The sequence below is a fragment of the Myxocyprinus asiaticus genome, chromosome 7 (genome assembly GCF_019703515.2).
Source record: "Myxocyprinus asiaticus isolate MX2 ecotype Aquarium Trade chromosome 7, UBuf_Myxa_2, whole genome shotgun sequence".
NCBI classification, from domain to species: Eukaryota; Metazoa; Chordata; class Actinopteri; order Cypriniformes; family Catostomidae; genus Myxocyprinus; species Myxocyprinus asiaticus.
The window spans coordinates 51,662,211-51,689,669 of NC_059350.1; the positions used below are offsets into that span (position 1 = coordinate 51,662,211).

Below are 27,459 nucleotides of genomic sequence, written 5' to 3' on the forward strand. Positions count from 1 at the left end.
ATCGTCATATCTCTACCATAGGTCTCTACATTATTTGTGACCTCAATGTTGGTTTTCTGTAACAAATTCCACCACTTATGTTTTTAATTAGTAAGCTTCATAGTCGATTGAACTTCATTATATATGCGACCGCCGCTGTAATTTCATACATGGGAAGATCATGGATGAAAGATCATGCAGAAATATTATTGGTACAAAGCTCATTTCAGACACCCTTCCTCTCAACACAAAGGTTTGTTTCTTTTAGCAATGCACTTAATATATAAAAATAATGAAAGCTCACCCAAAAATTTCCATCTTATCACCCTCACCCCCTTTACTCACCCTTATGCCACTCAAACTCTGGATGATGTTTGCATGTTGTCTTAGCTGCTCTTTTCCATACCTTTTCCATCATTTCCTTTTCCTAAACATAGAAAGGCTGTCAAGTGAAATATCGGTCTGTTGCTCACACAAAGCTATTTTATGTCATAATATAGATATTTGGAATATAGCATGTAAACATGTGGACTAATTTTATGGTGCTTTTATGGTACTTTTTTGTCCTTTGTTAAGAATGACAGTCACTGCACATCATCACCTGTTGTTGCAGAAACCAGAATAGCATTTCAAGAACTTCCATGTTTTCTGTCCATTTTAGTTGCGTTTACTCGTAATGTTTGAAATTCAGCTATGCAAAAAACGTAAGTCACGTAGGTACGGTGTATAATGAGATCACAGGTGGCAAGAGTGATAATTGGGTAATAATGAATAAAACAACAAATTTGCATCTTTTCTTATTTTTAGATTTGTTCTTGCAAATTAATTCTTGCAATGCTACAGCAAATAATTTTTTATTTATCTATTTATTTACATGGCTCCAGACTAACATTTAAGAGTGGTAGCACCGGTGTTAAATTCTACAAATGGTCGCACCAGCCTTTGAGTTGGTCGCACCAGTCCAACTGAAATAAAACCATGATTAGCAGTAACCATAAAAAAAAAAAAATGATGGCATTTTTCGTAAGAAAAAACATCCAGAAATTAAACTGTATTCTCTCACTACTATATTGATATAAGTTCATGGTAAATATTTGTTGAAATATCTGTGATGTGTGGATTGAAACCTTACAATTTCTGTCTTTTCATTGTGCAGATTTCTTCTTTATTCCTTTTCAATGCTGTTTAGAATGTTGGGGCCATTTAATACAATTTTAAACTGGTTTAATCATCGACACATTATGGGCTTTCATAGAGGTTTTAAACAAATAACCAATGCCGAATTTGTGACCCAGCCCATGCTTCTCGCAGCTCTGTCTATGATGATCTACATGGCTGAGTGCTCGAGACCGGTCCAAGTGTAAATGCACGTCTCTGCGCTGATTTGTCCATTGAGTAGCACTGAATGATCCGAGTAAAGCTGTTTCCTTTCGCATTTGGAACGTTTGCCGTTTGATATTTCTCATACGGAACAAAAAACAACAGAGCACAATCAGAGAGTCAGCCTACTTTGTAGTCGCACCAATCCGACCTCTTGCAAAGTTTAATCGCACTGTTAGCAAAAATGGTTGACACCACCACTACCACCACCACAGACTGATCACGGTACCCTGCCCAGCTCCCCCTGTGAAAATGTCCTGCCACCACCCCTAATCCAGTGAGCAGCAGTTCTGCGGACGGAAACGCCTTGATGAGAGAGGTCTCTTTAGGTGCTCTTTAGGGCCTGTGTTGTATGTGTCCAATAATAAATTGCTTGAAACAAGTTCGCATAGTTGTTTTGATGGTAACTTGAGATAAATTAGAGCATCCTATGAGTTTCATAATAATAAGTACAGCAAGTGTGAAATGAAAGCTACTGTCCACTAGTTAGCTAGTGCTTTTCAGCCTTATTAGCCTTGGTTCCTGATGTAGCTTAGGTTTCAGGAAGTGTTATTGAAATTAATTTGTATCCTTGACTTATCCTTGAAACTATGGACAGGTTGGACATACTGTAGAAACACTGGCAAAGATTCAAGCAAATAAATATCTGTCTAGAATACATTTGTGCATGTTTACCAGAGCCAAAATCTGCAGGGATCTAAATAAAAAGTTTTCCCCCCCTTTAGTAAAATTTAAAAATATTCACGCATCCACAGGCTTTAGATTGGTCCTCCTCTATCATGTTGTTTTCCTTCTGAAACAGTGCCAGAGTCTAAAGAGACCATGTTATTTCTCTCTCCATCTGCTGGCTGTGTGTACACCCAAATGCTTGGTAAACAACAGAGGCATTAGTTAGATCAATCCTCATCGCATTAAATAATTACTTTGCATTTTGTCTAAAATGTAACAATTGAGTACACCAGGAGAGGTAGAAAATGAGGGAGGACTAATAACATGACTAAAATACAAATAGGATTTATCTAGTTTTCATTACAATTCATTAAAAAAAAAAGAAAAAAAGAAAAAAAAAGAAAAAAAAAAAAGGAAAAAAAAAAGGGAAAAAAAGAGGCCTAAAACTAGATCTTCACATTCTGAAGAAAATGTGAGTGGTGCTTAACCATGCAGAAGTTGCTACTACAACAAATGCTAGGGTATGAAGGGTGTTTGCCAGGGCGCTGCTATGCTAAGTTGCTAGGGTGTTCTGGTGGTTGCTATGGTGTTGCTAGGTGGTTGCTTACTGGCTTAGGTCAAAAGAGCCCACCCCAATGATATTCTGGTCCCTAGATGGCATGGATATGGCAATGTAAGTGTATGGAATTTGTATATATATATATATATATATATATATATATATATATATATATATATATATATATATATATATATTTATTTCTATTTATTTATTTTTTGCCTGTCACATCATCTACCAGGCAAAAATCGTAAGTCAGACACTTATATTAAGCATGCCTCTATTTAAAAAAAAACATGATTTGAGGTATCCATGTCCATAGCGAAAATAGTATGGAACAAGTAATGCACCAAAGTATAAAACTGATGGTTAGGGGTTAGTTCAAGTCCCTAACCCTAAGTAAAAGCAATAGTTATAGTAATAATAATTGCATAACCTCTAAAAGACCTTAGCTGTTTTAGATTTCCTATGCTCCCAATAGAATGTTTAAGCATTTTGGCCAGTTCAGATCATTGTCAGCGAGTATAGGAAAAAACACAACATTTATGTTCATGTATTTATTTATTTATTGCTATATGTTCCATAACACCAATCACACATTCATTTAAATGCAATCCACGTGGCAAACTTATGTTATGTGAGAATACGATGTGTACGAAAGCTTTTACAAGACAGTCTACTTTAATAAGTCTTTATCATCAAAGTGATTTTAAAGCTCTGTTCTCCACACTGCTGTGAGCAATTACATTACAAATCCTTGCTAGTTACAAATCTCCATCTTTTAATTTGAATCCTCATCTATATGCATGTTCACATATGTTCTGCACTTGATTAAATCAGTGGCATTGCTGTAAAAATCCCCATCAGTTCCACACATCAGTAAAGCTGGAGTTTTTAAATCAGCCCAGGTTTCAGTCTTCCTTCAGGTAGCCTTGGCTGCTCATTTAATGCTCCACTGACCTCTGAGTTCAAGGTAGGGCTCCTAATCTAACCACATCCTTCTAATGTAGTGAACATTGTATAAGGAGACAAATATGTCTCCTTTTATAATCAATTGGATATCCATTTTTTCCTTTTTTTTTTCTTTTTTTTTTTTCTTTCTTCATAAATTAAAGCTGAAAACACAATGGAAATCATTAAGATTTAATGAAAATATTGTTTTATTTTTTCCTAAACATTGTATTTAAAAATCACATTTAATGCACCACTTTTTAATTAAAGCATCAAACTCAGTTTCACCATTAAACATGCATTTTTGAAGTGAAAGAGGATTTATTAAAGGGATAGTTCACCCAAAAAAGAAAATGATCTCATCATTTACTCACTTTCATGCCATCCCAGATGTGTACAGTCCTCGAATTTGAAATACTTTTAAAAGAGAGTTTAAAACTCTTAAAAGTTAGTTATTTTCACATTAAAAGCACTGCGAGCGCTGTCCTTTCCCTTCCTCTTCTTTCATGCACACGCAAAGACCGAGGGAGAAATATACCAGGAGAAGATAGTTTAAGCGGAGATTCTTGCTTGTTTTATATGTGTCAAAATTATGGACAGCGTTCTGAATAATGACGGATTAATCTTGTGCTCACACGCAAGATTCTGAGGAAAATAGTTAGTCAAATTAAAATGTGCAAATCCATAATAACAGTAAACAGCATGCCAGCATTCTCATCTAACTCAGCATGATAAGCAAAATCTCAAACATAAAAAAAATAATTTAAAAAAATTATAAAATGTCACTCTACCAATAACAGCCTCTTTGCACAACTGTGTGAGGATGACGCACACTCAGATTTGCTTCTTACGCAGGTGCGCTGGCTGTCATGTGGACAAGTGCTTGTGGGTTTCTTTTTCTTGGATCTTCAAGGGTCATGAACATTCTTTAACATTATAACCACGCACTGCAAGACTGTAAAACCCTCTTAAAATGGAATACCTTGTTGATGCTTTATAATGAGACCATCAAGCAGCTGCATGACTCTGCCTCAATGTGTAATAGACCAGTAGAAATGTCAACCGCTAGAAATGTATCAAGTATCATATCTATTGCGGCTATGAAAAATCCCTGGCAATGCACTTTCCCACAAATCATTGTATTATAATCATAATTTTGCACTTATCATGGCCATCGATGATAGTGCTCTCTCGCACACGAGCAAACACATAGCACACGAGGAGAGAGAGCGTGCATCTATGTGTATGTGTAGACTTATAAGTAGAGGGGGCTTCAAGGTAAAAAGGTTGGGAACCACTGGCGAGGCGCATATTTTTATAGAAAAACAATAATAAAAAAATAATAAAAAACAGCATATACATACGCATAATTGCTTCTTTGTGGTAGTTTGTCATAAAAATTTATTAACATTGTATAACTTTAATGAATAACCCATTAAGCATTATTGCATTATACAAGGCTTAATAGACAGTTAAAACTGAAAATACATTAATGTAGTTATTAATGTCATGAAATTTTTATGTGAAAGATTTAAATGTTGATGAACTAGCTGCTAATCTGTTAAGAATTAGGCCTACCTACAGTATATGTTTGTTAATGGCAAATGGAAATATAAAGTGTCATCAATATATTATTAGATTATTAGTGGCTTAAGGAGATCTGTCAGGACTGATGTAGTTTGTTGCTTCATGTAAGGTTAATTTAAAAAAAAATAACATTTGAAAAAGGTTTATCAGAGATGACGTACTTTGTCGTATATGAAGAATCTTTTGTTAATTCATTCTGTAGTAATTTTTAATGCATGCATGCTCTGTTGTGCCCCTAAATTCCGCTAAGCGCAACACCCCCCAATCACCTGTCCCAACTCAAAACCTCAAGGAGTGGGGACACCCCATAAGACTGGAATCAATTCGGGCACTGGATGTATATGAATTTCTTTCTTCTGCAGAACACAAACAAAGATTATATTATAAACAGATCACTATTTAAAGCCTATTTTACTATAAATACCCACTTTAACATTAACTTAAGTGGAGATTTATAGTAAAAAAAGGACTTAAATATTGATTGATTTCTCATCCACACTTATATCAGTCACCATTCACTTGCATTGCTTGGACTTGCAGAGCTGAAATATATTCTAAAAGTATTTGTTTGTGTTCTGCAGAAGAAAGAAAGCCATACACATCTGGGATGGCATGAGGGTTAAATAAATGATGAGAGAATTTTCATGTTTGGATGAACTATCCCTTTAACACCAACAAAACTGAGGTTTCAGTGTTGCTAGCCCACATGACCGAGTAATCACCCTGACCCAAGGCAATGCTGGCAGGTGGACAGATGGTCTGTCATCACAGAGAATACTGTAGATGTTACTTTTTATTGCCATTGTCACTGGTAGCAGAATAATGAAACATGGCAACATTTAATTGGTGACATACAGGCAACATTATTTTAAAGACTTTAGTATACACCTGAGTCTGTGAAGGAATAAAAATATATTTATTTGCTTTCTAGGCCTTTCAGTCTATAGAACACTGAATGTACGTATTTTTAAAAATATACCATCCAATTTACAATGTATGCATGTCTCAAAGGTATCACAGGATTAGGACAAGTCAGCCAAGAACTTATCAACAGCAGGCCTGGTTCCAGATCAAAATCACTGAGGGTGCTTCTGAAAATAGTGGGGGTGCTCTGTATAAAGTGGAGATATATCGTAATAAAAAAATAAAAAAATAAATTAAAAAAAAAATATATATATATATATATATATAGATTAAATCATGTTTAAATGCTACTAAAATAACGTAAAAAAATAATAATAGGTACAAAACATTTATTGCTTTTTTTTTCATGATCTGTCGCTGAAAATACCTGCAGATTTCAAAGACTTCACCATCCACTCTGAGAGCTTTGAATGGCTTAAAGCTGTGGTGCTCAAAGTTATTTTTATTGGAAATTCAGTTTGAAACAATCTTCCAGCATGACTGTCACAATTGCTCTCCCTTTGAAGTGCCCTCCGAAGGCATTATTTATGACGTTTGGAACACAGGATTGCCTTCGTTTTTGTGTTGAAAAGGTGAGTTATTTTATTATTTACAAGCGAATATCTTTGTTATGACATTTTCAAAAGATAAATATGTCACATATGTCTATATATGTAAAACACAATATGCATGTTAATGGTTTTCTCTGATATAAAAAGTTATCTGTATTGTACATACAGAATATGCAACATATATGCTGTACTTTGAGTATAGTGTCAGAAAAGCTCTGTGTAAGTGTAAAATTCATTCATTTACATTGTTCAAAATATTACACTTTCATATACACTACTGGTCAAAAGTTTAGGGTCACTTACTCATTCTTTATTATTATTACTTTTCACATCTAACGATAATATTGAAGTCATCAAAACTATGGAAGAACAGAAATGTAACTATAGGAATTTTGTTGTGACTAAAAAAATCTAAAATATATCAAAACTGTGTTATATTTTAGCATCTTCAAAGTAGCCACCATATGCATAAAATTTACAGAAATGTACTCTTGACATTTTCTCAACCAGCTTCTTGAGGTATCACCCTGGGATGCTTTTTAAACAGTATTGAAGGAGTTCCCATCAATACTGGGCATTTATAAGCTGCTTTTCTTTATTATTCGGTCCAAGTCATCCATTTCAAAAACTGTTTTTTGTATTTATTTATTTTTTATAAAATTTTAGTTTTGTAATGAAATAAATTAATATGTTGGCACAATAATATTTTTGTCTACTAAACCAATTTCATACATTTAAGCATACGCCTTCAGATCAAAAGATTTTTAAGGTCATGAGAAACATTTCAGTCAAGTGACCCCAAACTTTTAAACGGCAGTGTATGTAAAACATAATTTCCCAAATCACAGTATAATTTTATATAGCCAATATACCCAAATAAATGAACAATAATTGTATAAATATACATGTATGGCCATATATCTGATATATCTATCTATCTATTTATTTTATTTATTTATTTTTTATTGTGAGGGGTTCATAGAAGTAGAATATAACAGAATATGGAATATTCTCAATAGGCTTTGTTATAGAAAACAAATGCATACTTGTTTGCAGTAGTCTTTCAATTAATGTTTACAGAAAAAAAAAAAAAAGAAAAAAAACATAGACCAAGGTAGAAAATTACACAAAATGTTTATTAACATAAGTTGTCAGTCAGATGAAATAATAGAAAATACAATAACCAAACTGTATTTAAAAATAAAAAAAAAGTAACTAAATTTTTTTCTGAATTAAATGTTCTCTGAATTCTGCTCCTGCAGGATGCTTTCTGCCTTGATGTGGGTTCAGTGGATCATCATCATCAGTAGCAGCAGCATCTTCGTCATCAGCAGCACCAGCATGACCCCCTCTTCCTCCTCAGGATGTTGAACAAATTTACGTGACTGCGATGTTGTGACTGGATTTTTTGAGGAGTTTTGGGGAAAGTCAGTGTGGTGTTCATAAGCTGTAACAGCAAAGGTGTTACTGCTTTCACAGCCTTGCTGATCTAAGACTTGTTGAGCCACAGGCCATCACCAACCACCTCCATAAAACTTCCCACAGCACAATAATGCAGTGCATCTAAACTGCACTGTAGGATTTCTTCTTGTGGCCCTCTGAAGGTGTGGTTTCACAACCTGCAGCAATTCAAGGATCTTGGTCCTTGGAATCTGGAATTTCCGTATGATGTTGTCATCAGATAGAGGGTCAAGTGGGGAGAGATTTGTCCTTATGTAGGCATTTATATATACTACCTGACTTCTGCATCTCCTTCTGTGCTCAAGCTGTAGGATTCTTTGTAAAGCCGCCATTGTTCAGCATTTGATACACACATAGATACTGTATTTGTTAGGAAAGTCAATAATACACCTGCTACTGATGCACATGAGGAATGAATAGAAACACCTTGGTGGCTAATAATCATCTAAATTAACTAGGTAAATGTGAGTGTTTCATCAATGATTTGTGACAGTAATAGGGCACAGATTAACTAGATTTTGTTTTGTTTTTTTTTTTTGGATTTTATCCCCTTTTTCTCCCCAATCTGGAATGCCCAATTCCCAATGCACTCTAGGTCCTCGTGGTGGTGTAATGACTCACCTCAATCCGGGTGGCGGAGGATGAATCTCAGTTGCCTCTGCATCTGAGACCGTCAATCCGCACATCTTATCGCATAGCTTGTTGAGCGTGCTACCGCGGAGACGTAGCGCATGTGGAGGCTTCACGCTATTCTCCGTGGCATCCTCGCACAACCCACCACATGCCCCACCGAAAGCGAGAACCACATTATGGTGACCACAAGGAGGTTACCCCAACATGACTCTACCCAGCCTAGCATCTAAGCCAACTGGTTGCTTAGGAAGCCTGACTGTAGTCACTCAGCATGCCCTGGATTCGAACTTGCGACTCCAGCTGTGGTAGTCAGCGTCTGAGAAGGCCTCTCTTTAAAATAGTCTGAGGATTTAAATAAAGGATGTGTTTTGTGTCATGTTTGGCTTATATTATCATGGCTATTATCTTGTGTATTGAGAAAATCTTTACATTGCCAGCTTTAGTTACTTGACTGTTGTAGTGTATGTGATGGTGGGTCATCACCACTGCAAAACAATAAAGGTTTGTATTTCATTCCATACATAGGATCCTTAATCACACTTACAGTATATAATTTCTACATGTTAAACTACTGGATGAATTCAATACACATGTTAAAAAATGACAGAGTATTTTTGGTCATCAAATGGGATATTATATTTTGTATTTAAATTCAATTGTGAAGGGTTTTAACTTCTCTGTCACTGAAAAGCAACTTAAAAATCGTACGTTTGTTACCATGCAGCACCACACAGCTTCACCAGAGCCCCATTTGCCAGACCCAGTCTATATCTTTCACTCCATATATATTTAATTCTATATCTTTCATTGTGTCAAGAATAAAAGTGACATTCTGATTGGTTTTTGAAAAGTGTGCATATATATTTGCTCAAGTGCGATAAAGTGAGGTAAGAGGGAAACTCCACTATTGCAGCTCAATGCTGCAAGAGGTGCTGAAAAAAATCACATGAGCAACAGAGGTGCATGTGAAAATAAAGTGAAACAACGGAGAACAGAAAAGAACAGAAGTAGTCCTCAGATGCCATGTTTGTTAAATAACAAACTTAGCACCCTCAAGCACCCCCGCAATACCGGGCCTGATCAACAGTTAGACTCCTCAGTAGAGTAGTTTGCAGTAATAAGTTCTACTCTTTGTGGTTTATCATCTAATGTCTTGACATGTATGGGAGGTTGGGAGCATTTGCAGTAAATATTAAATCTTTTAAAACACTTGATCTTTGAAGTTCCTGGCAGCCCCTGAATCATTAGGATCTGGAACATTCATTGATGTGTATTGCTATTATAAATACGGACATTGACAGGTAGTTGGCACCAAGAAATTGTAGGAAACAAACGTTTTAGGAGGAACAGAGCTTAGGTGAGCCATACAGGAAGTGTAATGATGGTTGAATTGGCTACAAAAAGATACTCTCTTTCAGAAAGTCTGATATTGGTTAGAATATGTAAAGGAGACAAAAAGGGTATATCACTCTCTGAAAGTACTCTGAAAGAAGCTGATATTTAGATTACTCCATGTTTGTTACCAATTTGCATTCTTGTATTGCGTCCTGTACAGCTGAAAAAAATAAATACATTTTGCTTTACAACTTGCTTTTGGCAACCCTCCTTACACATTTCACCTGGAAAATGGAGCTCACACGTGCCCATACGCCCAACAACACTTACCGCTTTGGCCACTGGGGGCAGTGTTTCGAATGCCGGTAAGCACAGACCGATTTTAGCTAAAGAAGAGTCAACCTACTTTTTCCAATGTCGCTGTGAGATCAGTCTGCTTGTTTTTGATAAATCTCTTTAGTCTAGTATGTGACCTCTTTGTTGCTTAGCAATGTAAACAGATATGGCTATGTTAGCTATATATTTAGCCAGCACTTATTTAGCCTGATGTGTGCATATATTTAGTGGTTCTTGCTAAGGCTATGAGTGATCCCTCAAATCATGTGGCTTGTTGAGGAGATTTGTGCTTTAAAAGATTACTTTTCTAATTAGGAGTATTGCCTGGCGGATGATACAAAAGTTCGGAAAAAATCTATAGATACACATGCATCTATTTATATTAATCTATACTCACTGAGCACTTTATTAGGAACACCTGTACACCTACTTATTCATGTGATTATCTAATCAGCCAATCATGTGGCAGCAGTGCAATGCATAAAACCATGCAGATACGGGTCAGGAGCTTCAGTTAATGTTCACATCAACCATCAGAATGGGGGAAAAAAATGTGATATCAGTGATTTTGACTGTGGCATGATTGTTGGTGCAAGACATGCTGGTTTGAGAATTTCTGTAACTGCTGATCTCCTGGGATTTTCAAGCACAACACTCTCTAGAGTTTACTTAGAATGGTGCCAAAACAAAAAAAAACATCCAGCGAGCGGCAGTTCTGGACCATAGTGTTCCTAATAAAGTGCTCAGTGAGTGTAAACATATACAGTACTGTACATGCAATAATACATAATATACACTACATTTTACACATATAGCCAGGTAAAAAATATGCACAAGTACTTGTTTTAGAATGCTTTCAATAATGTAAAATATGTATGACATTTCTATATAAAATGGATTGTCCTGATGCAAGAGTAACTTTTTGTAATCAATCAAAAAATTATGTAACCAAGCACATAATATGTTTATTACTGTTTGACAATCAGAAAACCTAATATGCCCTAAACTGGTTTTAAAAGGTGAAAACATATGCAAATAAAGATTTTGATATCTAACAAATCATGGCATGAGCCTTTAAAGTATTAAGCTTAAGGAGACCAAAAGAAAATTGACTGGCATCATTATCAAATGACTCCTGATTCATAACAACATTACTGGAGTGTATGGATTTTAAGCATTGTAAGCATTCACTGCAATACAATTTGAGAACTTAACTTAATGTAATTGTAATTATGTAATATATTTGAGAATATATCATCCAATATCATAATATAATCATAAATTGCAATAAAAATAACTCATGCTGGGAAGCCCATTTTTAAAATGTAGAATTCACAAGTAAAAAGGCTTAAATGAAATGAGACTAGAACTAATGCCATGTCACTGCTCTGTTGCTTAGGAGCCTGGGAGAGGAAACAGCTCCATTAATAATGAATATAATATCATCATTATGCAGCAAAATGTTTAAACTACACAGCATCTCACAGCTTCAAATGTAGCTTTACTTTTTGAAAAACATTCCCCCATGAAACTGAGCTCAATGTCAGAAAATCTTGAGGCTAAGAATCAGTGTAAGTCAGGGAAAGGAGGGTCAATTATTTACTTTAAAAATTATAAAAATAAATTTAGAAATAAAATAAATATAAACCCATAAATATCCAGTATCTTTTTTTTTTTTTTTTTTTGCAACAGCTTCTCAATTACTGCTTATTCTGCAATGTCTGTTAGAAATTAAGAGCAAAAATAATACATTTAGTGAGACATACTGAAAACAAATGACAAATCTGCCAGTGTAACATGACAAAATACAGAACACTATGTTCCTACTTAGTGCCCGACGAGGTCTTCTGCTGTTGTAGCCCGTCCACCTCAAGGTTTGAGGTGCATTAATAGCGAGATGCTATTCTGATCACTATAATTGTACAGAGTGGTTATCTGAGATACCGTAGGTGTCAGCTTGAACAAGTCAGGCCATTCTCCGTTGACCTCTCTCATTAACAAGGCATTTCAGTCCATGGAACTGCTGCTCACTGGATGTTTTTTGGTTTTTGGCACCATTCTGTGACTCTACAGACTGTTGTGCGTGTAAATCCCAGGAGATCAGCAGATACAGAAATACTCAAACCAGCTCATCTGGCAACGGTTGAAATCAATGAGATAATTTACCCCCCCCCCCCCATTCTGATGGTTGATGTGATCATTAACTGAAGCTCCTGACCCATATCTGGATGATTTTATGCACTGCACTGCTGCCACATGATTGGCTGATTAGATAATCGCATGAATAGGTGTTCCTATAAGTGTTCGGTGAGTATATATTCAAGAGGTTTTTTTTATAAAACAAATAAAAAAACAAAAAAGGGTTAGTTCACCCAAAAATGAAAATCCTCTTATGATTTACTTACCTTTAAGCCATCCCAGATGTGTATGACTTTCCTTCTTCAGCAGAACTGAACTGAAGATTTTTATAAGCACATTTCAGTTCTTTTTGTCCATACAATGCAAGTAAACAGGTGTCATTAAACTTCTGGCTATTTGAAGGTCCAAAAGGCATATTTAGGCAGCGTAAAAGTAAAACTCCAGTCAATCAATTAATGTCTTCTAAAGCAAATCGATAGGTTTGTGTAAATAATAAAATCGATAATTAAAATCAAGATGATAATTTACTCAAGATGGCGCCGAGTATGGCTGCTGCGTTGCGAGCTCCGACACAACATAGTAGTGTTTTGTTTGTTTTGTTCACAATTCTTATGTTTTTTGTCTTGGATGTTGTCTGCCTTATTGTCTACGACAGACAAACAATTTGGACATTGGTTCAGCAATTTCACACCGTAAACCGGACTTCAAATTTCTCAATGCCGACCCACTGTTGACAAACACGCAAGCGGAGCCCTTTGTCTGGGCAGCACGGCCGTGGAAACGCAAAAGGAAAAGGGGAAACAGAGCCGGTGTTCTCATCAGAGTAAGACGCCACGCAAATCGACCCCCGCTACCCACTATTCTACTGGCAAATGTTCAGTCTCTGGATAACAAGCTCTGCGAGCTGAAAGCGCAGATCTCTTTCCAACGAGATATAAGGGACTGCTGCATTATCTGCCTTACGGAAACTTGGATGTCTGCGGAGATTCCAGAACCCGCGGGTTCTCCATGCATCGAGCGGACAGAACGAAAGACCTCTCAGGTAAAAGCAGAGGAGGTGGTGTATGTTTTATGATCAACAAATCCTGGTGTGATCAGAGGAATGTACATTCTATCAAGTCTTTCTGCTCTCCTGATCTGGAATTTCTTATGCTTCTGTGTCGACCATTCTGGCTACCGAGGGAATTCACAGCGGTCATTATCACAGCTGTGTACATTCCCCCACAAGCCGACACAGACCGGGCACTCAAGGAACTGTATGGGATTATAAGTGAGCAGGAAACCGCGCACCCTGAGGCCACGTTCATTGTGACCGGGGACTTTAATAAAGCCAGTTTAAAATCAGTCGCACCAAAATACCACCAGCACATTAGTTTCAACACACGAGGGGACCAGGTTTTGGACCATTGCTACTCTCCCTTCCGGGATGGCTACAAATCCCTCCCCCACCCACCATTTGTCAAATTGGACCACTCTTCCATTCTGCTTCTTCCCGCTTACAGGCAGAAACTGAAACAGGAAGCACCCACCCTCAGAACGATCCAGTGCTGGTCGGACCAATCAGATTCTACGCTACGTTTTGATCACACGGACTGGGAGATGTTCTGGTCCGCCTCTGATGACGACATCGAGCTTTACACTGATAGCGTAATGTGTTTCATCAGAACGTGCGTAGAGGACGTGGTTCCGACCAGAACAATACAGATCTATCCGAATCAAAAACCATGGATAAATAACGATGTTCGCGCGACACTTAATGTGCGGACCTCTACTTTTAATTCCGGGAATGCGGAGGAGCATAAACAAGCCAGTTATGCCCAGAACCGCAAAACGCCAGTACAGGAACAAGATTGAAGGACAGTTTAACACCACCAACTCTAGAAGCATGTGGCAGGGAATTAACATCATCATGGACTTTAAAGGGAATAACAACTCCGCCATGAACACCGCTGCCTCTCTCCCGGAAGAGCTAAATACTTTTTATGCTCGTTTCGAGGGAAATAACACCGCCCTCACGGAGAAAGCTCTCGCGGCTGAAGCTACAGAGGTTAGTTCACTCTCCATCTCTGTAGCGGATGTAACCCGATCCTTCCGACGGGTGAATATCCGCAAAGCCGCGGGCCCAGACGGCATTCCGGGCCGCGTCATTAGAGCGTGCGCGAACCAGCTGGCTGGTGTTTTTACGGACATTTTCAACCTTTCCCTCTCTTTGTCTGTAGTCCCCACATGCTTTAAAACATCCACCATTGTGCCTGTTCCAAAACAATCAAAAATAACTTGCTTAAATGACTAGCGTCCTGTTGCTCTGACCCCCATCATCAGCAAATGCTTTGAGAGACTAATCAGAGATTACATCTGCTCTGTGCTGCCTCTCTCTCTTGACCCGCTGCAGTTTGCTTACCGCAACAACCGCTCCATGCCATTGCATCTACAATACACACTGCTCTCTCCCACCTGGAAAAAAAGAACACTTATGTGAGAATGCTGTTTGTAGACTACAGCTCAGCATTCAACACCATAGTGCCCTCCAAGCTAGATGAGAAACTCCGGGCTCTGGGCTTAAACAGCTCGCTGTACAGCTGGATCCTGGACTTCCTGTCAAGCAGACGCCAGGTGGTTAGAATGGGCAGCAACATCTCCTCATCACTGACCCTCAACACTGGAGCCCCGCAGGGCTGTGTTCTCAGCCCACTACTGTATTCCCTGTACACACATGACTGTGTGGCAACACATAGCTCCAATGCCATCATTAAGTTTGCTGATGACACGATGGTGGTAGGTCTGAGAGGAGGTGCACACTCTGACACACTGGTGTCAGGAGCACAACCTCTCCCTCAACGTCAGTAAGACAAAGGAGCTTGTGGTGGACTTCAGAAGAAAAGACAGAGAACACAGTCCCATCACCATCAATGGAGCACCAGTGGAGAGAGTCAGCAGCTTCAAGTTCCTGGGTGTCCACATCACTGAGAAACTCACATGGTTCATCCACACTGAAGTCGTTGTGAAGAAGGCTCATCAGCGCCTCTTCTTCCTGAGATGGCTGAGGAAGTTTGGAATGAACTGCCACATCCTAACACGGTTCTACACCTGCACTGTAGAGAGCATCCTGACTGGCTGCATCTCCGCCTGGTACGGCAATAGCACCGCCCACAACCGCAAAGCACTGCAAAGGGTGGTGCGAACTGCCAGACACATCATCGGAGGTGAGCTTCCCTCCCTCCAGGAAATATATACAAGGCGGTGTGTGAAAAAAGCTTGGAGGATCATCAGAGACTCCAGCCACCCGAGCCATGGGCTGTTCTCACTGCTACCATCAGGCAGGCGGTATCGCAGCATCAGGACCCGCACCAGCCGACTCCATGATAGCTTCTTCCCCCAAGCAATCAGACTTCTGAACTCTTGATCTCCCACGATCAAAATACATCAGCACTGCACTTTATTACCCTTACTCTTATATCTCACACCGGACTGTCATAAATTATATTATTATTATATATATTCTCTCTTAACAACTTACTATCAACCGACAGCCTGAATGTCAATACAGTACAATACTGTACATTCTATATATACTATATATACTTTTTTTATATATTTTTATTTTTTATTTTTATTGAATAATGTGTATCTATATAGTGCGTATTGTATACTATACAGTGTATGTTATTATTTGTATATTGTTGAGTGTAATTATGTGTATATCATATGTTTAAATTGTGTTGTGTTAATTTGATGTTATTGTAAATTGGTATATGTCTCATCACTGTCACGACTGCTATGTTGATCGGAACTGCACCCAAGAATTTCACACACCATTGCACTTGTGTATATGGCTGTGTGACAATAAAGTTATTTGATTTGATTTTTTTTTGTTGTTGTTGTTGTTGTTGTTTATTTATTTATTTTTTTAAATGTATTAACTTAAAAAAAAAATCACTTAGTGCCAGCAGTTGACGCATCAGTGACATAAGCACAAATGCGTGTTCACGCTAGAAGTCGGAAGGGCGCAATCTGTATACAACAGGAACGAATGTCACGTGAGAGTTATGTCATTTCAAACACCAGTACAGCGCTGGCCGGAAGCAAACGTTTAAAGTTAAAAACATTTTAATTATCGATTTTTTTTCTTACACCAACCTATCAGTTTGCTTCAGAAGACATTCATTGATGGACTGGAGTCATGTGGATTACATTTATGCTACCTAAATATGCCTTTTGGACCCTCAAATAGCCAGCAGTCTAATGGCACCTGTTTACAAAAAGAGCGGATATGTGCTAAATAAAAATCTTCACTTCGGTTCTGATGAAGAAGGAAAGTCATACACATCTGGAATGTCTTAAAGGTGAGTAAATTATGAGAGAATTTTAATTTTTGGGTGAACTAACCCTTTAATATCTTATACATTTTTTTTTTTTTTTCTCAGGTAAATAAAATCAGACAAGCTCAAAAAAATGAAGGATCATAACAGAAGCCAACACATACAACAACAAGTTTTTTTTTTACTTGGGCCTGTAAGTAACCACCCAGAACACACTAGCAACCAGCAATGCCCTGGCAACCAACACTCAAGCATCCTGGAGGCCACTTATGCCAAATTTATTTACATAAAATGTATTTATTATTGTTGTAGCAAACATTATGTAGCACATATAGACAAGAGCATCACATTAAGCTACTACTCTTCAATAAGATCTTATGAGTTCCTCGAGGATCCACAATATCTTATTGCACCAATAATATTTTTTACAGATATTGCTAAAAAAAAAAAAAAAAAAAAAAAAAGGTAAGAAAAGAAAATAGGATGCTTTGTCAAGCTCAATTTGGGTTCCGTTTTTGCCCTCTGTGAGGCGGCAGCCATATCATCGCTCCAGCAACCCTCTCAGTCTGGCCTCCTGAGACCCTGCTGCTGTTGTGTTGCTGGGTGTGATTTCTGGACTCTGTGCTATCTCAAAAAGCCAAGCTCTTCTCCCTGTGTGGTTGAATAATTAGAAAAATTGCGAATATAGATGGGTGCCTAAATGGTGGAGAGCAGCAGCAATGGAGGACTGTGAATCATGATGCTACTCAGAAGCCTATGAGGAGGATATTAGGAAGTGTCCTCATGTACTCATTCAGACTTGTTGCTTTCAAAGCTATAACCCAAATAATGAACCCAATAATAATAAATAAATAAATAAATAAATAAATTTAAGGATAACAACTGAAAGGCAGATGTGGAGAAGCTTATGAACAAGAAAATTAATACTCAAAATTGCTAAATAAAGCCATTTAACCCGTATTTAAAGCATGTTTTGCATAAGGAGTTCGATGTAGACCTCTTTCATATGAGTTGATTTGCAAAGACTGTATAGTGGCCCCAAAAAGCATCTGCAGGCAGATGGTGTTGGAGCTCTCATATCTAATGTCACTTTTCTTAGGTGTTCCAGTCTCATTTGCATCTCATTGATTTTTATCTTCCATTTGGAGAGGATTTTTCCATGTAAAATGATGAGACAGATGAAATGAGGACTGTTAAATGGCTTTCTCGTGTGCTTTTGGCTTTGACGTTTTAATTTGGCTTTATTATTAAATTTCACTTCTCACATGCAAACCGATTACATTTGGTGTCAAATCTAAAGAAAACAATGTTAAGTGTGTATTTTATTATAAAACAGGACACCTAAACAGACTGAAAATGAAGGCTCCCCAATTTGTATTGAGATAATGATCCATATTTTCCTGCTTGTTTTCTGTCTTATAAACATTACTTGGTTATGGCATAGCTGCGCATTAATTTCAACTTGAATGCAATTTATTTATTTATGTAGTTTGATGGCCTTAAAATAGACAGGAAATTTAGATACAATTTAAAAACATTTAAAAAAAAACATGTATACACTCAGTATACACAGTATACACTGTTTTTAAAGATTTCCTGTTTCATTGGCAAAAAAAAAAAAAAAAAAGGAAAAATATAAAAAAGGAGGGTCAAGTGTTTGGTATGATTGTAAAGAAAAATTTTCAAATTGTATTAATGCTATAAATTATGATAAATTCTGATACTTCTCAGCCTAACAAACTGCAACAACAACAACAAAACCTGAGTCAAAAAAAAACAAAAACAAAAATCTTCTTTTTCTCATTTGACATATATCTTAGGTGTAAATAAGTTTGCTCTGAAAAACTTTTTTTTTTTTTTCTCAAGAATTTCTGTAAATGTAACTAAAAAAGTTGTGCTGATACAACAAAACAATTAAAAGTTATAGCATTACAAAATTTAGCCTTGTTTTCAAAAATGCATACAAGTGTCCAAAAGCCTCTCCTAACATATAACACATAATAATTTGTACATAAGAGCTAATTACACATGCAAACACAACAACTAAATGTTTGCATAGCATGCAGACATGATTTTAGCAATGAGATTTCACAGTATGAGTGCCATTTGACTCAATGAGTCTTCATCATTGAGTGTGTGTCATGTACTTGGCACCATCTACTGGTGGCCATATGTAACAGTCACCAATCCCATGTTTCTCTGCCCAAATATGGATGATTTTTCTCTGATATGAACCCAATCGGATTGGTTTACTATTCCATGACGCTACATTATTTCCAATGATGTCATCTGATCCAGGAAAGCTAACGTGTTTTCAGCCAGATTGCAAGATGCCAGATGCTGTGTGCACATTGTGCACATTGTGCTTTGTGTGGATTATCTAATGATCTATGCATCCGATTACCTTGTGTGTGGCTCGTTTGAAAGATAATCGCCTCATCTAAGTGATGTTATGTGATATTTAATGTTCAGTTTATTTTTTTGTGAAGTTATAAATGAAAATGTGACATATAAGCAACACCTGTTTAAGCGTAACATGTATGTCAAAGACATATACTTAGCTATTACTCGCTATATTTTTCTCATTGAGAGCTTTCCAATAACATATGACACATGGCTATTTGATGAGACATGGCTGTTTTTACTGATTACAATAACTTATACAGTGCAAACGTTTTAATAAATTATCAAATTGGAACACTTCTGATTTGTCTGCAAATTTCAAAGCACTTGTTCAGTTTTGGTCATAATGCCTGCATGTATTGTAAAGTAGAGCTTCTAAGCTTTCAAACAATACCTATTTTGTGTTGGTCAAGACTGAAGTTATTATTCCAAGCTTGTTTCCTTAATTTAATTTAGTAAAAGATTACACAATTCAATTTTATTGAACTGTTTTATTACATTTAAATGTGTAAATCCTAAAAATAGACTAAAATTATTATTATTTTTTTTTTTTTTTTTGAGTGTATAATGATTATTATATAATTATTTATTTGTTTATACAGATCATTAATTAACTTGTATATAGTTAGAAAATTATGAAACTTTATATACAGGTATGTTCATATATTTCACTTCATATATACAAATATTTAATAAATATATATTTTATTTTTATAAAATAATAATAATTATGTTTATTATATAATGCTTATATATGTTTATAATGACTTTCTCATTGTTGTAACATGGTACCAATTTCGTTGTTAACAAAATACAATTTTCTCATAGTTCACAAGTTAAACAACTATCTTTTTTATATTAAGGAGACTTTATATAATAAAGCAATGGAGAGCTCTGCTCAGCTTGGCCCTCAGTTTATGTGTGCCATTGAATTGATTGAGTTATGTTTAAAGGTGGAACCAGACATTTAATGTTAAGTGGGGTCCCATAATGTTGTTCAATTTCATCTGCTGATAAGGGCCGTGATATGTACAATGAGTGCTTGCCCTTCAAATGACTTCATCATATATTATTTTAGACAATTTGATTGACTTTGCCCCCCATTACATTTACATTTTATTTCATTTAATTCATTTTTATTTTATTTCAAAGCCACTTCAATTATCATTCAAACTTTCTTAAGTCATTCCCGTATTCTCATTTAAACTACAGATTTATGAAATTTGTTGTCAAAGGGATTCATGCTTGTTCTTCTTCTTAGCTCAGGAAATATGTATAGAGAAATTCATCAGAGAAAAATTAATGGTATGCAATGTTTCTCGCGCAGACAAGGTTTCAAGCTGTGAATGTCAAAAGTGACTCTTTAAAAATGTATCTGTATGGTCTGTTGCTCTATTCACATTCAAAGGTCCCCTGGCACACTCGAATTTCACTGCCTTGCAAGTGTTGAGAGAAAATTGTAATCTCTCTGACAAAGAAAGTAAAAAACTTAAACATGTTCCTTTGTTAACTTAGCTGGAATGAGTTCTCTGAGCCCTAGATCTTGGATATTTAAAAATAGAAATACCATTTATTAGTAACAGTCTGCAAATTACAGTATGTGTAAATAATTTGAGAAATTACATATGGAGCTTTAACAGGGTACATATATTTTTTCCCCTTTTTAAGAGGCTACCCCTTAATACTGAGATGTTCTAACAGAACGGTCTTCCCATGTAACATATAAAGTTACATTAGTTGCTTATGAAGGGGGAAGCAGCTTCTGAATAATAGTATTGCTTCATTAACTTTCCTATTTGTTTCTTTTAAAGAGTGAATTATTTTATATGCTAACCCATTTAAATAAAGCAGCTATGGATTCATTAATCAGATGGCTGTGCAATTGTATGAACCAGACAGTGCCATAGTATGTTATAAGTTAAAGATGTCTAGACTCTAGAGCATAAATATAGATTTTTAAAGTATTACATGAGGAATCTCACAGCACACAATTGATATGAATATACGTACTGCATTCTACATAAAGTAAATATTCCCAATCCCTACAGACACAATGATGTGCTCATGTCCATAATCTCGCCTGATCTTTTTTATAAGCTCCTTAACTTTCACTGGGATTGGGGTGATTTCATTCTTAAATCCTGTTCAAAAAAGAGATTATTTTCATTAGATATATTTAATCAATCATGAAATAAACAGGTTTCATAAAGCAAGGCGAAGATGTATCCTTAAGATGACATTAAAATAACCTGTATGGCTTTTTTATGCACATTACACAAAGTGTTTATTTAACAATAGTCATATAGGCTAAATGTCTAAAAAGGTAATGGTTTATCACCCATTCTCTATTTATTCTAATCTCAGATGAATCTTCTTGTCATGTTTTGTCTGTTTTAGAAATCCTGAATGGGGGAGTATATGTGGATCAGAACAAATTCTTGTGCCATGCTGATACCATCCACTGGCAAGACATCATCAAGAACCCCCGTTCTGAACTTCTGGTTGTACCCTCTAACAATAGTGGTAACACATGTGAGTGTCTAAATAATCTTTTTTTTGTTTGTTTTTTTAAGTAAATCTCTGCATGTCTCTTTGCCATGTCTGAGATGTGTCAACTGAGTGGCACAGTGTGTAAATTCTGGACTATAGTTCTATAGGTTGTGGGTTCAATCCCCTCTTAGACCAGTCTTACAGTTAAAATTAAAATTGTACTGTGATTGTGCTTACTGAATAGCTTCAGGGCATATCCCTGATCATTTCTGCCTGCAGGTATTCTTATTGTTCTTCTTCCTTTTTCTCCCAATTGGAGTTTAAGGCAGCACTATGAAACGACATAGAAAAAAATATAATATTGATACTTTTTGTACTGACATGTTTATTAAAAACTGACAGGGGTTATAAAACAAGATACATAATTCACAATAAGTCTAAGTGAGTCTTAATACGAAATGTTCTTGTTTTTAGGGTTTTTAAATACTGTCTAAGAATATTACATTTGCAGCAGTCAAAAAAGCTGAGATGGAAAGAATAAAATTTATCTTTTTACTGCTTAGAATGTTACATTTCCAAATTCCTAGTCCCATTTTTATCAACCATAAAAAGGCCATATTCCATTGAGAGCACTTTTCAAGTACAGTAGGTTTGGGGTCTTGCTGCAGCCCCTGGCAAATTGCAGGTCATGGAACAATTAATGATTTTTTCATTAATAATTATTATGCTTAAAATATTTTCTGAAGTATTTAGGTTTAATTTTATTAAACATAATACATCATAATTCACATAAGAAATAATAATAATTGATTTGTCAGTTAACTTAAAAGTATTTCTAAATTAACTTCTAACAACATTTAAACAAGTCAATCTAAATTAACTGCTATTTTTCAAGTCAAAGGAAATTTGTAAGATTACTGAATAAACCTGACTAGATTGGGTTACAATAAATAATCACTCATTACTGAAGTAAAATTGTTGCTCAGGGTCACTCTCATTCATACTTACTAAGTAATTTCATATCAGTCAATTCAATCTAATCAGTGACAAAACTGATTGGGAATGTGATATTAAAAACAAATCCCATGGTAAACGTCATGGTTACTTGCTTAACCTCCATTCCCTGATGGAGGGAACGACATGTTGTGTCGATGTAGTGACACTAGGGGTCACTCTTGGGAGCCCGAGACACCTCTGGTCTTTGATAAAAGGCCAATGAAAATTGACGAGTGGTATTTGCATGCCACTCCCCCGGACATACGGGTATAAAAGAGCTGGTATGCAACCACTCATTCAGGTTTTATGCTGAGGAGCCGAGACAAGGTCCGGGCATTTCAGCGGGTAGTTCAGCATTGTGGCAGGAGGGACACAACGTCTCATTCCCTCCATCAGGGAACGGAGGTTACGCAAGTAACCATGATGTTCCATATCTGTCACTCACTCAAGGTTGTGTCGATGTAGTGACACTAGGGGTCCCTATACAAAATGCCGCAACTGGCTGAACTGTGTTACGTGAACTGGCGGTGTGTGATGGGCAGACAACTGTGTGCCTCGTAGCCAGTGCACCAGGCCGACACGTAACCTCCCCCAACATAGTTATGAGTGTCGAATGGCCCTTTGGGGACAAGTCGACTACCCAAAAGATAGAGACAGACTAGCCCAGTCGTGGCCTCTTTTCCCTTCTTTTTTTCACTCCCTAAAAAAAAGGGGGAATATCCGACTGGGCCAACCAGGTCTAGTCAGGGGGTGTCCCTCCCAAGGGGAGGACACCGCAGAGACCACACCTCGCCCAGAGAGAGGGGGGGATATTTAAGTGGAAAATACATCACATGGTCTTGCCGATCATGTGGAGAAGTCTCATGGTATATCTTACCCAACGGGGAGGAGTTACTACAAACATGGAGACTGTGGCAGAGTGGGCTCTGCCCAAGGAAGACGCAGTTTGCCAACAGGGAAATTAATTAGTGGAAGATATACATCACGTGGGGTTACCTTATAGGGAACAGCCATATGCGGAGCACCTACCCCAGAACAGAGCTCTTAGTTAGCACGTATACTGGGCCAAAAACTTGACTGCCACAGGGCTCGGAGGAAGTCAACCAGGGAACATAGTTTGTGAACACTACTGGGAATTAATGGCACACATCTTCAGCTCAGAGGAGGTGAAAGGCGCTATGTGCAAGCGATACACCCGGCCGGCTATCCCGGGCTTATCCGCTTGTATTGCATGCCACTACCCGGGACGAAACCGGTTCCACCCGGAGGTTGTAGAACCTCGCAAAGGTGTTGGGTGTTGCCCAGCCCGCTGCTCTGCAAATGTCTATTAGAGAGGCACCCCTGGCCAGGGCCCAGGAGGCCGCTACACCCCTGGTAGAATGGGCTCGTAGCCCTACCAGGGGCGGCACGTCCTGGGCGTGATATGTCATAGCTATGGCGTCAATGAGCCAGTGGGCGGTCCTCTGCCTGGAGACAGCAGTTCCTTTCCGCTGTGCACCAAAGCAGACAAAGAGCTGCTCAGAGATCCTAAAGCTCTGCATGCGATCCAAATAGATGCGTAAAGCATGCACCGGACACAGCAACGACAGGGCTGGGTCTGCCTCCTCCTGAGGCAGCGCTCGCAGGTTCACCACCTGGTCCCTAAAAGGAGTTGTGGGAACCTTGGGCACATAACTTCAGGCATGTTTCACTGACAGAGAACGCTTGCAGGTCTCCTACCCTCTTGATGGAAGTGAGCGCAGTCAGGAGAACAGTCTTCAAGGAGAGTGCCTTAAGCTCAGCTGACTGCAAAGGCCCAAAGGAGGCTCTCTGTAGACCCTGAAGAACTACAGAGAGGTCCCATGAGGGAACGAGGCGCAGTCTGGAGGGGTTCAGCCTCCTGGTGCCTCTCAGGAAACTGATGATCAGGTCGTGCTTCCCTAAGGACTTACCATCCACTGTGTCATGGTGTGCTGCTATAGCAGCAACGTACACCTTCAAGGTGGAAGGGGACAGCTGCCCTTCCAACCTCTCCTGCAGGAAGGAAAGTACCAATCCAACTGCGCATCTCTGGGGCTCTTCCAGTCGGGAAGAACACCACTTAGCGAACAGATGCCACTTAAAGGCATGCAGTTGCCTCATAGAAGGGGCCCTAGCCTGAGTGATCGTGTCTACCACTGCAGGTAGTAGACTGCTTAGGTCTTCCATGTCCCATCTAGGGGCCAGACATGGAGATTCCAGAGGTCTGGTCGCGGGTGCCAGATGGTGCCCCATCCCTGAGAAAGAAGGTCCTTCCTCAGGGGAATTCTCCAGGCGGGGCTGTCACAAGGAGCGTGAGGTCTGAGAACCACGTCTGGGTGGGCCAGTAGGGTGCTACCAGGATGACCTGCTCCTCGTCCTCCCTGATCTTGTACAGAGTCTGTGCAAGTACGCTCACTGGGGGAAATGCAAATTTGCGCAGGCCAGGGTGCCAGCTGTGTGCCAGCGCGTCTATACCAAGAGGTGCTTTGGTCAGGGCGTACCAGAGCGGGCAGTAGGAGGATTCTTGGGAAGCAAACAGATCTACCTGTGCCTGTCCGAATCGACTCCAGATCAGCTGGACCACCTGAGGGTGAAGTCTCCACTCTCCCCTGAGAGTAACCTGCCGTGACAGGACATCCGCTGCAGTGTTGAGGTCACCCGGGATGTGAGTGGCTCACAGCGACTTGAGGTGCTGCTGACTCCAGACTTGAGGTGCTGCTGAGACGGCGGGTGAGTTGTGACATACAATGAGAGCGCAGACCGCCTTGGCGGTTGACATATGCTACCATTGCCATGTTGTCTGTCCGAACTCACACGTGCTTGCCCTGGATCAATGGCCGGAACCTCCGCAGGGCGAGCAGAATTGCCAGAAACTCGAGGCAATTGATGTGCCAACGCAGCCGCGGGCCCGTCCATAAGCCGGCGGCTGCGTGCCCATTGCAAACAGCGCCCCAGCCTGTTTTGGAGGCGTCTGTCATGACCACAATGTGCCTGGAGACCTGCTCTAGGGGAACGCCTCTAGGGGAACACCCGAGCGGGGTGGCTACCGCTGAGGATGCCATATGCCCCAGGAGCCTCTGAAAGTGTTTCAGTGGAACCGCTGTTTTCTGTTTGAACGCCTTCAAACAGGTCAGCACCGACTGTGCGCGCTCGTTCGTGAGGCGTGCTGTCAATGAGACTGAGTCCAACTCCAAACCGAGAAAAGAGATGCTCTGAACCGGGAGGAGCTTGCTCTTTTCCTAGTTGACCCGAAACCCTTGTCGGCTGAGGTGCGAGAGCACCAAGTCCCTGTGTGCACATCACACGTCGAGGTAGAATCAAGTCGTGGAAGTACGCATCCTTCAGGTCTACCACCGCGAACCAATCTTGATGCCGGACGCTCGCTAGAGTGCGTCTTTGCATCAGCATCTAGGACGGGAGTCTGTGTAAAGCCCGTTTCAGTACTCGCAGGTCCAAGATTGGCTGCAACCCACTGCCTTTTTCAGTACAATGAAGTAGGTGCTGTAAAACCCCTTCTTTATCTCGGCCAGAGGGACAATCTCGTCAGATGTACTGGCGGGTGGGGCCTCGCGGTGGGGTGGAGCCTGAGGTGCCACACCGTGTCGTGGCCGTGCTGAGTTCAGGGACATTGAAGTACTTACCTGGCTCCTTGTGACCACCCCCGGAACAGCCTGGGACGGGGGAGGAAGAGGCCTGTCCTCGTGACCCGTGTAGACTGTCACATTGGGGGCGGATTTGTGCCACAGCTGGACGCTCAGGGGCGGGGAGACCGCCGCTGGAGCGCCAAACCTGCCAAATAGAGTGGTGGACAATGGTCATGATGACGGCCGTGCACACCAGATACGTGACCCAGGAAAAAAGGAAACTGCTCTTGCTGAACTCTTGGGTACTGCAGCTATTTGGGCAAAGGTAACAAAAGATTCTCCTCCCGGCCCTCGACCGGGGGATGGAGTGGTCTACTTACCAGCTCCAGAGCAGCGGGTTTCGTCATCCCTGGGTCGCCCATCTCAGGGGTGCTTCGAAGTCTTTCTCGGGTTCTTGGCAGCCACGAGACGGTGGCGTCTGCTTCCTGTGGTGGGCTCCACGCCGGGGCCGGGCCGCAGGGGCGTGCTACGGCAGAGCCGGTGCAGTCACCGCAGGGGGATGCCCTTGGCGACGAGCAGACTGGGTGCGGGATCTTGAGCCGCACTGGGACAGGATGTGCCGGATAACCTCCATCTGCTGCTTCACCGCTGAGAACTGCTGGGCAAAGTCCTCGGTGTCGCCAGACTGGCCAACTTGGGAAATGGGGGCAGCAAGGAACCGTGCCTTGTCGGCCTCTCCCATCTCGACCAGGTTGAGCCAAAGGTGGTGCTCCTGGACCACCATAGTGGACATCGCCCACCTGAGAGACCGCGCCGTGACCTTCGTTGCCCGGAGAGCGAGGTTGGTCACTGAGCGCAGCTCCTGCATAAATCCCAGGGCGGAACTTCCCTTGTGCAGTTACTTTAGCACTTTGGTGGACTTGCAGGAGAGCCATGCCGCGCAGGGCGGAGGCGGCTTGTCCAGCGGCACCATAGGCCTTGGCTGTCAGAGACGATGTAAACCTACAGGCCTTGGATGGGAGCTTTGGGCACCCGTGCCAGGTGGCGGTGATCTGCGGGCATAGGTGCACCGCGAGCGCCTTTATCCACCGGGGGGATTGCCGAATAGCCCTTGGCTGCCCCACCATCAAGGGTAGTGAGGGCGGGGAAGCTGAAAGATCGGG

At 39.6% G+C, this 27,459-nt stretch overlaps 1 protein-coding gene across 1 annotated transcript in view; it reads left to right on the top strand.

Moving 5' to 3' along the window:
- LOC127444346 (receptor tyrosine-protein kinase erbB-4-like) overlaps positions 1-27,459 on the top strand; it is a 297,320-nt gene that overhangs the window by 185,871 nt on the left and 83,990 nt on the right. The window contains exon 4 of the mRNA XM_051703648.1: positions 21,624-21,758. Within this exon, the coding sequence (XP_051559608.1) occupies positions 21,624-21,758 (135 nt within the window). The remainder of the gene's footprint in view (positions 1-21,623; positions 21,759-27,459) is intronic.